Source organism: Jatropha curcas, chromosome 2 (genome assembly GCF_041381405.1).
Source record: "Jatropha curcas cultivar XTBG-Jc1 chromosome 2, XTBG_Jcur_1.0, whole genome shotgun sequence".
Classification (NCBI taxonomy): Eukaryota; Viridiplantae; Streptophyta; class Magnoliopsida; order Malpighiales; family Euphorbiaceae; genus Jatropha; species Jatropha curcas.
In genome coordinates, this window is record NC_143152.1 from 30,868,862 (window position 1) to 30,886,336 (window position 17,475).

At 35.3% G+C, this 17,475-nt stretch overlaps 2 protein-coding genes across 3 annotated transcripts; one reads left to right on the forward strand and one right to left on the reverse strand.

The window, feature by feature from the left end:
* The first annotated feature begins 786 nt into the window (after positions 1–786).
* LOC105647766 (Leucine-rich receptor-like protein kinase family protein) lies at positions 787–4,449 on the forward strand. Its single transcript, XM_012233989.3, has 2 exons — positions 787–3,739; positions 3,864–4,449. Exons 1-2 carry the CDS (start codon positions 1,090–1,092, stop codon positions 4,262–4,264), a joined length of 3,051 nt encoding a protein of 1,016 aa, XP_012089379.1. The 5' UTR covers positions 787–1,089; the 3' UTR covers positions 4,265–4,449.
* Positions 4,450–4,537: 88 nt separating this feature from the next.
* On the reverse strand, positions 4,538–17,248 carry EMB2458 (FtsH extracellular protease family). Of its 2 annotated transcripts, none has more exons than XM_012233987.4 (19): positions 16,211–17,248; positions 15,150–15,621; positions 14,129–14,329; positions 13,751–14,044; positions 13,371–13,640; positions 12,523–12,612; positions 12,310–12,441; positions 11,200–11,373; positions 10,788–10,909; positions 9,290–9,491; positions 8,607–8,735; positions 8,150–8,332; positions 7,851–7,973; positions 7,007–7,192; positions 6,844–6,918; positions 6,577–6,636; positions 6,351–6,458; positions 5,719–5,799; positions 4,538–5,046 (listed from the first exon to the last, which is right to left on the reverse strand). In XM_012233987.4, exons 1-19 carry the CDS (start codon positions 17,134–17,136, stop codon positions 4,978–4,980), a joined length of 3,897 nt encoding a protein of 1,298 aa, XP_012089377.1. In that variant the 5' UTR covers positions 17,137–17,248; the 3' UTR covers positions 4,538–4,977. The 2 variants fall into 2 exon arrangements, with proteins under 2 accessions (XP_012089377.1, XP_012089378.1); XM_012233988.3 differs by having other exon boundaries at positions 7,851–7,970; positions 16,211–17,246.
* Positions 17,249–17,475: the final 227 nt, after the last annotated feature.

The window sequence follows — 17,475 nt, forward strand, 5'->3', positions numbered from 1 at the left end:
TTTAAGAGAAGGAAAAAGTTTTTGTGTAGATCCCATAATTAGAACTCTAACACTCATAGAAATTTTCCTCTCTCTTTAATTATTCTTGAATTAAATATTAATTAAATTTCTGTTTTCTTTTCCAAATCTCTTAATTCCAAGGTAAAGAATTGGAAAATTATATTTAATAAATATTTGACTAAAATTAATTTATAATAATACAATTTAAATGAAAAGAAATGTAAGTATCATTCGTGTGACACAGAAAATAGAGTTTAATCTTAGTGGATGTCCTTCCAAAATGATGGTTATTGGTAATGATAGCACTAATGATACTTAACAATCTTTAAAAATAATCTGAAAATAAAAAAATAAATAAGTAAATGGTAAAGTTAAAGATTTTTTTTGGGATCTTATATTCAAATATGAAGTGGGTATTTGGTTTCATTTTATGCTTAATTAATCACATTCTTTAAATATATCAGAGCCAATCCAAATTGATTTCTAAGAGATTAATTATAATTATGAAAATATTTCCGCATAAATCCTATGAATTACTTCAAATAAATTTATGAAAATATAAGAGGATCATTTTATTATATAGTTTATCCAATAAATAAAAATAATAAATATCATTAAAATATATTGTTTTGATAGTTCAACGAGTTAAATTCAGTAAGAAATGTAAGTATTGGATAAATGTCAGAGAGGAATAATTAAGAATGCCAGAAACAATCTTGCTCTAAAATTGCATATAAATGTTAATTATTCTGTAATTAATTTAGTAATCCACATGAGTTGACTATGATCAAGAAATAATAACATAACAACAAATCATTATATCTGAAAACACATTCTCTCCATGTTTTAGTGTCTGCAAGATTTTCAATAAGTCCAAAGCTTCACAGTCACCTACTGCAGAAAATTAGCTGGTTCAGATCCCAAGAACTCACGTAAAAACATTTAATTAATACTTATAATTAATCTTTAATTATAACTACCTTTATTAGTTGCTCTCTTTCTCTTGCTACCTTCTTTTTCTTCTTCTTCTTCTTCTGGTAGCTAAAAATGTCAGACAACTAGAGAGAACAAAGTTCGAAGAACAATAAAATGCAAACCCAGTTGCTGTTGTTCTTTTACTGTTTTATTGGTCTCCCTCTTGTTTTTATTGAGGGAGCTCAAAATGTAGAAAATGGTGAACTATCAACTCTGCTGTTGATGAAATCAAGCCTCATTGATCCATCGAATTGGCTGAAAGATTGGAAAATGCCAAGTAATGGAGCTGAAAATGATCCAGTTTTTCATTGCAACTGGACTGGAGTATTTTGCAACTCTAGAGGCTTTGTAGAGAGGCTTAACCTATATAATATGAATCTTACCGGCAATGTATCAGATCACATTCAAAATCTGCAGAGTCTTTCTTTTCTTGATATTTCCTGTAATGGGTTTGCTTCTTCATTGCCAAAATCATTAGGAAATCTCACTTCACTAGAAGTCATTGATGTAAGTCAAAATAACTTCATCGGCAACTTTCCTGTTGGCCTCGGAAAGGCTTCAGGATTAACTTCAGTCAATGCATCAAGCAACAATTTTTCAGGTTATCTTCCTGAGGATCTTGGAAATGCAACGTCACTCGAGAGCTTGGATTTTCGAGGGAGTTTCTTCGAAGGTTCAATTCCTACTTCTTTCAAGAATCTGCAGAAATTGAAGTTTCTTGGCCTTTCTGGTAACAATCTAACAGGAAAGATACCAAATGAGATTGGTCAGCTTTCTTCCCTCGAGACTTTAATTATTGGATATAATGAGTTTGAAGGAGAAATTCCGGCAGAGTTCGGTAACCTCACTAATCTTCAGTATCTTGACTTGGCAGTTGGTACACTGAATGGTCAAATTCCAGCAGAATTGAGTAGGCTGAAAAAACTTACAACAGTTTATTTGTATAAAAACAATTTCACAGGAAGGATTCCACCAGAACTTGGGAACATTACATCACTGCAGTTTCTTGATCTTTCTGATAATCAGATTTCAGGAGAAATACCAGTGCAGATAGCAGACCTGAGAAATTTGCAGCTCCTGAATTTGATGTGCAACAAGTTGATTGGTCCAATTCCTAGCAAGATTGGTGATTTAACCAAATTAGAAGTACTTGAGCTGTGGAGAAATTCTTTGACAGGCCCTTTACCAATAAACCTTGGACAGAATTCACCATTGCAGTGGTTAGATGTTTCATCAAATTCATTATCCGGTGAAATTCCTCTGGGTTTATGTCATTCTGGCAATCTTACTAAACTCATTCTCTTCAATAACTCATTTTCTGGTCCAATCCCATTAGGTCTATCTGCCTGCAAGTCATTAGTCCGTGTTCGAATGCAACATAATCTTATTTCTGGGAATATTCCAGTTGGTTTTGGAAGTCTTCCAATACTTCAAAGACTTGAATTGGCTAACAACAGTCTCTCTGGTGAAATACCAGATGATATTGCTCTGTCTACTTCACTTTCTTTCATCGACATCTCTTTGAACCACCTTGAATCATCTCTTCCATATACTATCCTCTCCATTCCTAATCTACAGACCTTCATGGCCTCCAACAACAACTTGGATGGAAAAATCCCAGACCAATTTCAAGACTGCCCATCACTCTCAGTGCTTGATCTTTCTAGCAATCAGTTATCAGGAACACTTCCAGGCAGTATTGCTTCATGTGAAAAGCTAGTGACCCTGAATCTTCAAAATAATAAACTTACTGGAGAAATCCCTAAAGCAATCTCGAAGATGCCTACGTTAGCCATTCTTAACCTGTCCAACAATTCTTTAGTTGGTCATATACCAGATGGTTTTGGTACCTCACCAGCCCTGGAAATGGTAAATTTGTCATACAATAACCTAAAAGGTCAAGTTCCCTCTAATGGCATACTAATGGCCATTAACCCTAATGATCTTGTTGGTAATTCTGGACTATGTGGTGGTGTGCTTCCACCGTGTTCCTCAGATTCCTCAACAACAAAGCGAAGAGAGAATCTTCGCGTTCATCACATCATTTTCGGATTCATAATTGGAGTCTCAGTAATCTTAGCTCTTGGTATTGCATTTTTCATTGGGAGAATGATGTATAAAAGGTGGTATTTGTATAACAGTTCCGTTTATGATTGGTTTAAGAAGAGCAGCAAAGAGTGGCCATGGATACTAGTAGCATTTCAGAGAGTTAGTTTCACTAGCAGTGACATTCTAGCTTGCATAAAGGAATCAAATGTCATTGGCATGGGAGGAACAGGTATTGTTTACAAGGCCGAAGTCAATCGGCCCCACCTAGCTGTTGCAGTCAAGAAATTATGGAGAACAAACACAGACGTCGAAAATGGCGATGATCTATTTGCAGAAGTGAGTCTGTTAGGGAGGCTCCGGCACAGGAACATTGTCAGGCTGTTAGGGTATCTTCATAATGAAACAGATGTAATAATGATTTATGAATACATGCCTAATGGAAATCTTTGGTCAGCTTTGCATGGTAAAGAAGCTGGAAAGCTGCTAGTTGACTGGGTTTCAAGGTATAACATAGCAGTTGGTGTTGCGCAAGGGCTGAACTATCTCCACCATGATTGTCGCCCGCCAGTCATCCACCGTGACATCAAGTCAAACAATATATTGCTCGATGGAAATCTAGATGCAAGGATAGCAGATTTCGGATTGGCAAGAATGATGGTTCACAAGAATGAGACCGTATCAATGGTGGCAGGATCTTATGGATATATTGCACCTGGTGAGTTTAACAATAAATGTTCTTCACGTTGACTATTCTTTTCTTGGGCTGGCGGTAAATTTCATATTTAAGCAATTTTGGTTTCCTAATTATGTTCACTAATGTTTATGTTTTGTCATAACAGAATATGGATACACATTGAAGGTTGATGAGAAGAGTGATATATACAGCTTCGGTGTTGTACTTTTGGAGCTTCTATCAGGGAAAAAACCTCTGGACCCTGCATTTGGAGAACCTATAGACATTGTCGAATGGATTAGAAGAGACAACAGAGGATTAGAAGAAGCATTAGACCCTAATATTGCAGGACAATGCAAACATGTCCAGGAAGAGATGCTTCTGGTTCTCCGAATCGCAATTCTTTGTACTGCGAAGAACCCCAAGGACAGACCATCAATGAGGGATGTCATAACAATGCTAGGAGAAGCAAAACCAAGAAGAAAAAGCATTTGTCAGAATGGGGTACACAATCCTAGTAAAGAGCAGCAAGTTTTTAGCAACTCACCTGTAATAGGGCTTCTGTAGGAATACAAAATTTGTTCCTGCTGTTTTTTTTCTTTTTTTTTTTTCTACTTTTATGTAAATCTTTTTTTTTTCTTTGACTAAAATTGTTCCCCGAGTTCAATTGCTAGCAGAATGCAAGGAACTGCAGAGGAATATTCACATATACTTATTTATTCTGGAAATGAATAAAGTTGCAACATTCCTAATTCCTAGCTCTGCTAAATCAGTATGAATTCCTCTGTTTCATCATACCTACAAAATACAAATAGATCCATTCAACAACATACATCACTCTTCAACTGCTAATAATATTGTTATTAGCATCAAAATGCTCTTTGAAGTATAGATTGAAATTTCTTACATGTAACACGATAGACGTGTTACGCACATTTAGGTAATATCAGTAACTTCCTGAGCTAAATGCTTATATTATAGTATCTAAGAAAAATAACAAACAAAACAAATCCTTTACAATTTGACATCTCATTGCAAAAAATCAAAATTACAATGTGAAAAGGAAACATTTTTCTCACTGTGATAACTAGCAGTTGAGAAGGAAAAAATCGAACCTCTTCTCAACTTAAACTACTCCCTGTACAACTAGTTTTCATAATACTTCAATGGTCAGAATAATAATTTTATATAATGAGGAGCCTGTACACGAAGAAGTAATCTGAGCTCAGCAGGGAAAAGTGTGGCTTTTCACCTTTAATAAAGTGAGTGGTCCCTTCATCCTAGTTAGATGCACTTAAAAGAGCAGGTCCTGGTCCGTTTCCCGTATCAAGAAAGCTGCTAGACACTGGCTGAGATAGATCAAAGATGGGACAGAGGCTCAGTCTATAAATAAGAAGACATTCATATATGAAGACAGGTGAGTAGAAAACACAACCAAATTAATTATAAAATTACTTTGGTTATGTATCAGAAAATCAAAAGTGCACTAGCCAGTATCAAGTATTGTTATCTAGAAGTCTAATCTGTCTGCATTAAGTGAGATTCTGCAAAAGAAAAAACTTTCCGGAACCAGTGGCCAGACCAGAATATTCTTTTTTTTTTTTTCCAGTTTTCATTCAATGAATCAATTAAGGTAATTGTTTGGTATGGAGGATTTTGAACAATCCACTGATTTGGTTCATTTCCCTTAAGTGAGTGAGAGTGTGTGTGTGTGTGTGTGTGTGTGTGTGTATACATACATATAGAATTAGAAACTTAAGTTAATAATTCCATGGATTTTGACAAATTGCATAGATTTTAACAAAACAAAGTATCCTATTGATCCAACCAATCATCAAGACTATTGCAAAAGGATGAACTCTAACAAAAACATTGGCAAATACATAGCCCAGGATATGGAGTGTCCATGGTCAAAGAAAAAAAAAATCTTCAATCACAATTCTACGATAAATACACTAACTTATCCAAAATGAGTAAAGTACCCAATCCCAACTAATAAGAGAGGAATGATTATGATATACCTCTCTATAATTAGCCTCTGAAAGGAAAAAGGGCTCTTTCTCCCGAATCCCACCATTATTTTCAATAATTCTTTCCAAATCCTACAAAGAAAAAGACAAACCATCTTAACAACACCAATCTGGAAATCACATTATGTTAAAAATTATTGGCAATAGCTCAACAACTAGCCACAATGTAGAGGGAGAGAGAGAGAGATGCTAGAATGGGTCATCAAGTTCCCCGCAACTTCTGCATTGTCAAGTTCATATAAACAAAACATAAAAATCCTAACACACTGACAGTTTTTTGAGATAATCCATTTTATTTTCAGCAAAATCATTCAGTAGCAAACAAAAAAAATCAAGACAAATTCGAGCTCAATGAAATCAATCATCACACAACTAATAGATCTGCAAAAGTTTGACATGGTCATTCAATATGTAAAACTGGTTACTTCAAACAGAAGTTTAAATACAAGCATTCACATTTAGAGTGCTTAGAGATTTATCACGTGCGAATGAGAGACTACCAACTCAGGATTTAAGCCTTAAAGCACCCCTAATTGAATATGCAGAAGACAACTACAAGCATAAGTATCAAATTGAGAGGCTTGTTGGAACAAATAGACAGTTCAAACAGTTTTAGGCTTAACCTTGCCAGTCAAGATCTCAAATTCAAGTAATTCTTCAACAATCTTCTCAAGAACTCGACGATTTTTCTGAAGCATTTCCTTTGCTTTAAGATATGCTAAATCATACATCTGCAAAAGTAAAAAGCATAAAATGTTCATAAATCTCATAAAAAACAATTAATGTTGCTCCCACAGTTGACTTGTGTAAGAAATGAGAGCAAAAATTCACCACAAGCACCAAGCACACCTTTTCAACTTTAGCAGCAATGTCATACTCATGGTTGTTGCCCATACTTAAAGATGTAACCTATAACAGCAGGCAAAAACCAATGTCAATATTAGCATGGCAACCCAAGCTCCTAGTAAATGCAGACACAACTTAGTGAAATGACAAGTAGTCATATGATTACAAATTACACCACAGGTCTACCAATAAAACTAGGATGCTGCAATTGAAACATTTTTTTTTGCTTTGTCAACCAATATATTCTTCATTAAAAAGAATTTGGAATACCGCATTGCTAGTATAGTAAATTGCAGGACTGTCATCAGGTCCCCACCCATACTGAATCACCATACGTGTAGCAATCTGTTGCAAATTTTAGATACACAATCAAGCAATTATTACTCAAATGAACTTCTATATTGAATGACTATTACTACTGAATGAAATCAACCTCCTGAGCCTGTCTCAACTCTGAAGAAGAAAGAAAATTTTCTTCACCAAAGGGAAGCAGTAGCTGCGAGGAAACATATGAACCAAAACAAAAAACAAGCTTCTTTTCAAGATATGATCTTGATTCCACATTCCCATTCAGTGAACCTTCATTTCTGGCCTTACTGATCTTTGTGCATCCAATTCCCTGCAAAAAGAAAGGGGTGAAATTTTCCCACGTTTCTCTACTTCTAATTTGACTATCTATAATTGTCGCACCAAACCTAAAGAAGAACAGATTTCACACTTTTCAGCTTCTCTTATGATCAATAATGCTATAGTTAGCATAAATCTCAAAGCATAGTTAGAAAAAAGGAACCTGATACCTCCCATTTTTGAAGAATATGGTAGAAGCTGTACTTGGTTCAGTCTGGGTGTCCTACACTTCAAATAACTACCTAAATATTCAATTGGCAGATATTTCCGTACAAAGCATGCTTATAAAGCACCTTGAGAGTCGCAAAGTCCATCCTTGCAACACCATGCTTGACTGATTGAAAAGGTAGTAAGGAATATATAGCCCTAAAGTCCAAGACCTTTCTTTTTTTTTTTTTTTTCTCACCCTTCCTCATTATTTGATTTTTCAGAAAATGATATTATTTGCATATCACTTATCTTACTTTTCATCTGGCCTATATATAATTATAAATAATATTTATTAATTTTCTATTTCCAGATTACTCATAACATATCAGAATTTCCCTTCTGCTGCATGGCTATACAAAGCCTTACAAGCATTTGAATACTCCTACAATCCACCCTTGATAAATCAAAATACAGTCACAAGAAAATATAATGTGACTAACCTGCCATGAACATGGCTCCAGCCATAGGTTATCTACGACATCAAAGTTAGGTAATAGAAGTGTGATAAGACCACGGCCAGCAGCCCAGACAGCATGTGGGAACTTGGTCTCCCTGGTCCACTGCTACATCCAAACTTCTGTTAGTTCAGACTTTCAAAATAGTTGAATGGCTTTCACATGATTGTAAAAATAACAAAGCACAAGGTTGCAACATTATGCTGTTTTAACACATTGGGCAACTTGGTAAAATAGGCAACACAAGTATTTATCAGTGCCCTTGAAAAGCAAGATTTTCTTACATCAATTGGAGGATTGAGAAGGTCTATTCCATTGCTTATCTGACCATATGGCTCCATAAGATCAACTACACTCTGCAGATCTTCCTTAGCCAATTCTAGCCCCAGATGGTTCACAAGCATCCTGCTCATCTTCCTCGCAATTTTGGTTTTCCGAACCCACTTGGGGATAATGGCACTGAAAGTCTGTGAAAAGAATTAAACTTCGTGAATAATATCAATGAAAAAACTATTCAATGCAAAAATGATCAGAGAGCAGTGTTATGGAAGAAATTAACTAAAAAAAAATTGAAAAAGAAAAGAAAATTGCAAGGAAAAACAATGTTTACAAAATTATCTAAACAAAGCATGTCTTTGTTTAAACATAATAGACATTGATAAAGATAAAAAGCAGAAAAAAGAAACTTAGATAATGATACAGATTGGAGACTATTGTTATTTTGTTTAATTTATTTCTTACCGCAAACCAACTGCAGTAGCTCATAAGTTCATCTGTATCAACAAATTTGCTCCTAAAGGCACTACCTTCCAGAGCAACAGGAACAAGTTTTAACTCTACAGGACGTAAAAGAGCAGTCTTCTCAGCAACCTGAAAACAGCAAAGCTCCAAACTATCAAGATAAGGTACTAAATGCAAAAGAAAAGAAGTGAAAAGAAAAACAAAAATAGGGTCAACGCAATTGATAAAGTAACCCCAAGTGGGTTTTAACTCAAGCCCTTTCCCAGAGAACCCAAAGGGGAAAAAGTACAGTAATAATCTAGAAATTCACCTTACAAACAGATTGGCCAATAGTAGAAAAAGGAAAATTACGTGTTTTCTATAAATGACCTACAAATTAGAACTAGTAACAAAACAACCTCTAGAGGTCATAATGCAAATAAAACACCATATGGTCAAACAAAAGATTAAAACTTGCCATCTAAACACATGCATAAAGCCCAGCAAAGCAAGTTCTTACTATAGAAAAAACTACGGAAACATCAAAGAGCACAATAATTTGCTGCTTAAATAACCATATCAACAAGTTTGAGAATGACCATAGGACAAGTATCAACAAGTCTGAGAACGATCAGAGGACAAGTTCTTCAATTCTGTCAATGTTTATATGCAAGCAGAAGCACACATAGCTGATCAGAAATAACCTTTTTCCAGTCTACAAAATCAATGAGGTTTTCATCCATGGTTGCTTTAGCAGCATTGAGTAAAATTTTCTCCCTTTCTGTTTGAGTTGGCTGTTGAAGATAAAATACTCTATCCATTCTACCAGGTCGCCGCAAGGCCTCATCAATTTGTTTCAAATTTCTAGTTGTGGCCATCAAAACAACTCCATCTTGTTTCTCAAACCTATAAAGTAAAACATAGATTTCGAGATGCTAATTATATTATAAAATCGATTGCTTCAACTTATTTACAATATTAATAGCCCAAAAAGAAATTGAATTATCGTCAAGTCAATTACAATGGGTCATAAGAGTCAAAAGATGAAATAACAGCTGAAATTAAGAAGAGCAAAAGCAGACAATATGATTTAATGTCCATTTACAGGATGTTCAAAACATGCAGCCATAATGTGTTAATGGGTGAAAAAATAGACATGTGACAGAAAGGATATCCTCAAACATTGAGAAAATATAGAAGCAGCAACACTTGTGGTTCTACAACTATTAATGCTTAAAATTATTGTAGAGATGAACTATTACCATAAAATTAAAGGATAACACTGTTTTGGAATTGGAAATCTTTTAATAATGACGCACATCAATTAAGTTGTAGTAAATTGTAATCAAAGACCAGCAGGCAAATATAACTCTCTATATGAAAAGTTGTACAACATTAAGGAAACAAATTTAACCAAAATTATGCCAAAATCTAGATAGGAAAGTGGACATTCTGATTCACTGTAAGCACAGAATCACAGTGCTACAGGTTTCCAAAGTGCAGAGTCATGCAATCAAGATGTTTGGCCTCTAGCAATGATTCCATGGAACTAGTTATACACATTAAACTTGCACCAACTCATTGAAGTCCATTTAATCATGTCAGCTTCATCCAATAGAACAGTATATCTATATAAACTTCATGGTCCAAAATTGCATTATTTATATACACCGAATCCCAAGAGTAATGAAAAAGCTATGAGTTATGGCATTCTTTAATGTGTTCTATGTTAACTGAATTACTCTTAAAGGTACATTCAAAAGAAAATTTGCATCTCGATAAATGCACACTTCATAGCAAAATCATAACTCTGCAATATATTTTTCAATCCCAAGCTTAAAAACCGGGCTATCTCCAAGGAATTTACCAAGGACAACAAGGCTTACACCAATCACCCACCCCCAACCCACCCAAAACTAGTAGAAACAGGAAATTTTGCTTGATACACAAAATCACTAATGCAACAACTACCATGACATCCTACCACATGCCTAAAAGACAAAGTAATGCAGTAGAAATGTAAATTAATTTATGCTAAACTAAATAAAGACATTATATTCAAAACTTAAGAACAAAAATGGTTGGATGCTTAAGATTCACCATCAATTATCATATAGAATATGGCTGCATATGACAAGAATAAAATTCCTTCAAAGCAAACTAAGGAACTTTGCTTAAGGTAGGAGAAAAGTTGCCAATTACCCATCAAGTTCCACTAGAAGTTGATTAATGAAAGCCTCATGATCCTGCTTCTTAGTGTGAATAAACTTGCCACGAACACCAGCAAAAAGGTCAAAATCCTCCACGAAAATGATTACAGGAGCCTAGAAATAATATTGTAAAGTCAGCCAATATTTCAGCCAATATTTTAAGAGAAGCATAATTAATTTCTGATTCCAGAAATAAATAAAGATCAATGATAAATCAAAGTGGAAAATCCACTAGGCCAGTAGCTTGGATGTCAGGTACTCCGCCAAACTATAGGCAGTCAGAGGTTCAAATTCCTATTTTTTCCTACCTCTCTAAAATGTATGTAGAATTTCTAACTAATAGGCCAAAAAAAAAAAGAGAGAGAGAACAAACAGGAAACAAACAAGTAGGTTTATAGGACAACCAAATCCCTAGCTGTTTGGAAGAGTTCTCGAACATTTGATGCACTTTGACCAACCCATAGTCCAGCCTCCAACTGCTGGGCTGCAACTTTGACAACAGGGACCCTGGCTTCTGCAGCAATAGCCAGTGCCAGAGATGTCTTTCCTGTTCCCCTTTCTCCTACAATAAGAACTCCCTGAAATATAACAACATAAATTCACTGGTAGAGTGATAGACTGGTATAACCACATCTCAGCTCACAGCACAAAATAGAATAGAACCAATCAATACAGCTTAGCTACATAGTACTGGCGTAAAGTAAATGTTGAACATGCAAATATACAACAATAGTTTATTTCAACATTTAATCCTGTAATTTTGGTTTAAGGCCTTCAACTGAAAAGACGAGGTGAAGAGGTGGACAAACACCAAATCCTCGATTTTCATCTCTATTGAATTCCTATTATCCAACCAAAATATTTGCAACTTATGTTGACACAGTTGGTCTTACAGTGACCTTATATCCATTATTCTCATGCAAAAGGTCATTAAAAAGGTCCAGTTTCACCCAATCCAAGAAAGAGAATCACAGGTGTGTCAATAACTAGTTTATTTATCCCAAAAACTTGTAAAAACACAACAGCCAATGCAAAATTAATAAGTGGGAATTTGAGAGCAAGAGAAGCAAAAGCAGCATGAATGGGCTAAACTGCATAGTGGAGGACAGAGGAGAGATATTATTTAACCTAGATGCTTTATAAAAGAAGAAGAAGGTTCTGTTCTATATGGAATCAACGTCATTTTGTTTTCTAGACCCAAAGCTAGTAGTTTTAAGTCCTTTTTCACCTTCACTTTGCATTTTCCTCTAATATCTTCTCTTTTTCCCTTTAATATAAGCATATCTACTTTTCATGCTGCTTGTGTACTTGGCTATATCCCCCGTGATGCCTTTCAAATTCAGTTCTACTTACATATGAGGAAGGAAATAATATGCTATTAAACAGTTCAATGTCAGAACAACTCCAAGAATAATAGAAATGAGAGAGGAAAAAGAAGGAAAAAACGTCATGCTGACAACAATAATATGTATACACACACACACTGATATTGATAACATTTTGAAATAACGTACCCGAGGAGCACGGGCACCTATATCTTGGAATGCACTGGGATTTTGTAGAAATGCTACTACTTCATTAATTTCTTCCCTCATAGAATCAACGCTAGCAAAGTCCTTCAATGGTATAGGAGGATTCTTCACCCTCTGGAATCAATCGAGGATATTAAAACTAGTCCCGGCAAATATTTTGATGATTGAATAAATAATTAAGTAGCAGAAGTGAACCTTCATTTTGTCAAAAGCTCTTGTAATAGGATCAATCCCAGCCTTCTTTTTACGTTTGATTCTCCTCACCTTGTAATTAATATAGGCTTTCTGCAGATCATTTAAAACAGTAACTGTGTTCAGTCAGCTTAATTCTAGGATGGCTTAGATCTATCAATGAGATCTCTATCATTCTGAATCAAAAAGTGACAGCTGTCCTACACAAAGTGATTCACAAGTGAAAAAATAAGAACCATAAATTGTCACCACTGAGCTCCAACATGTCTAAGTGAAGTGAATATTGGATTTTGAATCTACAGACTATAATTTACAGTGAGCAACCAACCCAAATAGGCCTGAACATAATGTGTGGCAAAAAAACTTAGGAGTGAAGACCAAGAAACTCCAGGAAGGGGTTTGCTTACTACTGGCTGATGCATCAGCACCAAAAATAAAGAGCAAACTCATTCCAGATAAAGCAATTTCTCACATACACTGCCATTCCAAATTTATCCTGAGTTTGGGGATTAATATGGATAATTTTGCAATGAGATTGCCAGTTCTAACTTCCAAGCACCAATGCAATATTCTAGATAACACCATAATACTCAAATTAGAACTTCACAATGCTTATAAACCCTGCTAAACCTAGAAATTTTAATAGATAAGTCAATTACATTAAGGTGCAAAAAAGCATCATATTCATAATAGAAATTCGCCAAAACCACGGTAGTTATCATCAATAGCAATTAATTTGCAAAGGAATAATAGGTCCAACGTATAGTATATGCAACACCCAGATCACTAATAACTAAATATAAAAATCTGTTAAGGAAATTAAAGAGAAGAGATAAGTAAACAAATAGTACCACTCTTCGTAACTTCCGCAAGTTTGGATCTCTACGCAAGGGTCCAAAACCAAGAAGTCTTGGAACTTTTCTCTTCATAAATCGGAAGACATGAAATAGAACATATCCATAGATAGCGGCTCTAATGACAAACCAAAAATACCATTGTATTTCATCTGTTTTCCTGGACTTAAAATTCATTTCTGCCTCAGACTGCCATTTCAAGTACCATGTTGAACCAACACTTTGCTCTATTTCCTCTGGCCATGCCATCCCCAGCCGTATCCTTACCTATAATAGAACAGTAACTATGAAACTATCATGACAATAAGAATAAGCATGCAATATAAATGAGGATAAAGTTATCTAAAAGGCAAGTCACAAGCTCATATAGCAATTACCGGAAAAGGAATGATGAACTCCACTATAGGAAACACAATCACCATCATTATGTCATCATTTATATTTTTAATTTTCTCCAGCACCCAATCCCTTCCATATGAAACTACTCTAGTATTCCATATTCCATTTACGCATTGGCGAGCCAGCCTCGTTGTCAAGAGAAATTGTTGATGCAAATTCAATTCTGAAAAAGGGATCCACATCAAATGAACAGCAGTTGGAATGCCCTGGGCAAGCATTTTCATATATAACCCATCAAACCCTCCAAAATCTTCATAGAGCATGTCAAATTCCTGGAACAAAAAAAATTGTAAGGTTAAAAGCATGCCAACAATACTTTACAAGAAGAGATCAAATAGTTAATAAACATAGATAACCTTAATGTCCACATAGTAATCCTTGTCATCCCCCTTTAGTGAAACATACATGGCACCCCAATCATGCCTTATTCGAGCATGCTCCACTAGTTTCTTGGAAATGGCATATGGAACAGCTACTGGGTCCATTTCCCACCTGTTTTTCTCTTCATTGTACCAAGTCCTTGAGACCACTCTATCTCGATCCAGTAGAATTCGTTCCTACAAGTAACATGTCATTAAATGGATGATAATATAAATTAACCAGTAGAATTCATTCCTACAAGTAATATGCAATTACATGGATGATAATACAAATTAAGTGATAAAAATGAGTTAAAAACTGGAATCAAACAACCAACTGCAGCAGTAATATTGAATCATGGAGCAAAAAATGTAAAAGGCAAATGCCTTAAATAAAGCTAAACAAAAAAAGTTATGTGGCCATCAGGTGAATTTCCACAGCATTCAGATGAAAAGCCAACCAAGAACAAATTATAAGGATGCTTTGGCTTCTAAATTTTCAACTGGTAAATATAAACACAAAAACCTCCTGAAAAGCCTCCTAAATTCTTCAACAATGATATTCAGATATATGGGATATGAAGCTATAAATTACATATTACTTGACTTATTCCAGGGGTTAATTTGAACTGTGTTTACGCAATCAAATTAACATCAGGTAAGCAAAGAGAATGGAGAAAGATACCTGTGGTTCAAACTGATATATAATACAGGAAGCTTCCATCACAAACAGCACAAAGGAGATAAAGTTTTTAAAAATAAAGTTTCACATCATTATACACTAAATTCTCTGATATCAAGTTAATTTACTAGACCAATCTACTAGTATGCACCTTCAGAAATAAAAGGTTACAAAATAAAGATTCACCAATCTAGCTCATAATTTTTAAGAAGGAAAACAGAATATAATCTATTTTAAAGGTGATATGCTTCCCCCAATTTTACATTCTTCTGACAAGTAAGAAAGTTCCATTCTACCTCCACAAATTTCGTACTGGTCGGCTAATGGAAAAGCTACCTGTATTTGGGCCACATACTGTTTGCCAAAATCAGCATCCTCCAACAAATTTCTTTTTAGGTTCACCTTTGCATCTTCTCTCCACTTCTTCCAACCATGGTATAAGTGCATACGAATAGCTTTAGGAACCACAACCTCCTTATCTCCAAACATCCACTTCAACTCAGCTTCTGGAAAACCCTTCACGACCTCATCTGTTGGTGTCAGTACAACAAAACGCTTTTCATCACCAAATCTTTTCATCTTTTTTCTCATACGAGCCTCCAGATCATTCTGCAGCTTTCTTGAATCTTTAATGCCTTGTTTTATATGTGCAGCAAAATCCACCAATTCTTGATCAAATAGAGGTCCAAGGCCCTCAACTTCCATAACATTAGGCAGAATCATTTGTTCCAAGAATTTTGTTTGTGCAGTTTCCAGTTCTTTCTGAATTTCATACCTGGAAAGCTTGGTAATAGAACTCTTCTGCAGGCTGCAAGCACATATATAACCTTATTATGAATAGGGCCAAGCAACAAACATCAAGTAGCACCAAAGGATTATAAATTAACAATTTATTTTCTATGCAAGAATATAATTAGATACCATTCAAAGAGAACCGTCAAAAGGGCCTGAAAGCATAAACCCATATATAAGCCAAAAACACCACCTCGTCCCACACGATAGAAGGTTATATAACATATAATATATCCATATAAAATGAGTAAAAATGAATGATAAACCTTGTATCATCTAGACCATAAAACATCTAACTAATTTTGTTTCCTATTGGATACTCTTCATCTTGCTTCTTGACTGTTACATAACACTCTCAATTGTCTGATTCTGCACCTTGCAAATCTAAAAAACCATTAAGGTGAATGTACCCATCAATTCATATTTCCTAAAGAAAACCAGCAAATAGAACAAAAATAACTGAATTTATCAATGTCATAAACTTAAGCAGCTTAAACTATTAAATGCACATAAATTATCAACGACCTGAATCCTTGTTTTCTTGATTCTACACAAGCCGAATTCTTTGTACATAAAACCATAAAAACATCCACTAAAGAAATTACCTCTCCATACCCTTCTGCCTCATTTCCTGGTTAAACCTCTTCACCAACTTCTCACATTCCCTTTCAATGAAGCAAAGCTCTCTGATCCCAACACTCATGGCCATTGCCTCCCTCCTTAAAATTGCATCCCCAACCTCTACAATCTTATCCCAGATGATACTGTACTCTTCCTTCAACACTCTCATTCTCTCCTCCAACACTCCCATTCTCTCCTCCAACTCCTCCATCCTATCTTTCTCGACACTTTTCCTTAGATTCTCATACTCTCTTCTAACCTTCAGAGACTCATCCATAATATCCTCTGCACGATTCTCAAAACTCTCCTTTTCTCTTTTCAATTCCCTCAATTCAGTATAAAGGCCCTCCATTATCTGCCCTTGCAGTCCTTCTTTCTTTACTTTAACTGCCCTTAACGCCAATCCCACTTCCTCCAAATCCCCATTTCCCTTTCTAGTCTCCTCTATACACTTCAACAACAATGATACCTCTTCCAACAAACTTTTAGTATAATCAGAATACTCATGACCCTTTGAATACAATTCCTCATTCAATTCTCTCTCTTCCTTTTTCACTGTAACTTCACTAGTAACCGACCCAACAGCTGCTTGAGCTGGCAATGCACCAAGTGAACAAAACCCAATAGAAATACAAAATAGTGCATACACTATTGATCTCGCAATGCATCTAATTAAGCCCTTTTCTGGACTTGAGGGTAGCTCTAGTGTCGATTCTCGGTTATGCTTGTAGCATTTTGAAGCTTCTAGTAAGCTGAAAACACGAAAATTGTGCAAAAATGGGAACTTTTTATGGGATTTGTGGGATTGAAAATTTAGTTTTGTGATTTTGATTTTATGTCTGGTCGGTGATGAAGGGTTTTTGAATGATAAAGAAAAATTAGAGAAAGAAAGAGTGGAAATGGAAGCCATGAGAGTTCAAAGAAAAAGTGCGAATGAAATTGAGGGCGAGTTACAATGCTTCATTTTCAGGCCTGCAACAAGAACGGACAGTAGAGCTCAAATGGAAGATAAAAAGAGAGCATGACCGGGTTCATAGCCGCCCGGGTTTATTTCAACCCGGTCATTATGAGATTCCCAATACGACCCCGGATTCAATTTTGAGGGAAAAACTTCTCTCCTATTTTTAAACGACAAGGAAATGTTTTCCTGTCCTTCAGTTTTCGAGGGAAAAGTTTTCTTTCAATTTGAAATGACACCAAGCGGTCGTTCGACGGCTGTGAAAGATGAGTAACAATTATTAGAAAACTT

Excerpts from the sequence above, each read along its gene's own strand:
- EMB2458 (XM_012233987.4), bottom strand. The coding sequence starts at position 17,136 with ATGGCTTCCATTTCCACTCTTTCTTTCTCTAATTTTTCTTTATCATTC. Across the intron at positions 10,910-11,199 it reads TCCAAACAGCTAGGGATTTG|GCTCCTGTAATCATTTTCGT; the intron begins GTTGTCCTATAA and ends TATTATTTCTAG. Across the intron at positions 7,974-8,149 it reads TTCTCAATCCTCCAATTGAT|CAGTGGACCAGGGAGACCAA; the intron begins GTAAGAAAATCT and ends GTTTGGATGTAG.
- LOC105647766 (XM_012233989.3), top strand. The coding sequence starts at position 1,090 with ATGCAAACCCAGTTGCTGTTGTTCTTTTACTGTTTTATTGGTCTCCCT. Across the intron at positions 3,740-3,863 it reads TTATGGATATATTGCACCTG|AATATGGATACACATTGAAG; the intron begins GTGAGTTTAACA and ends TTGTCATAACAG.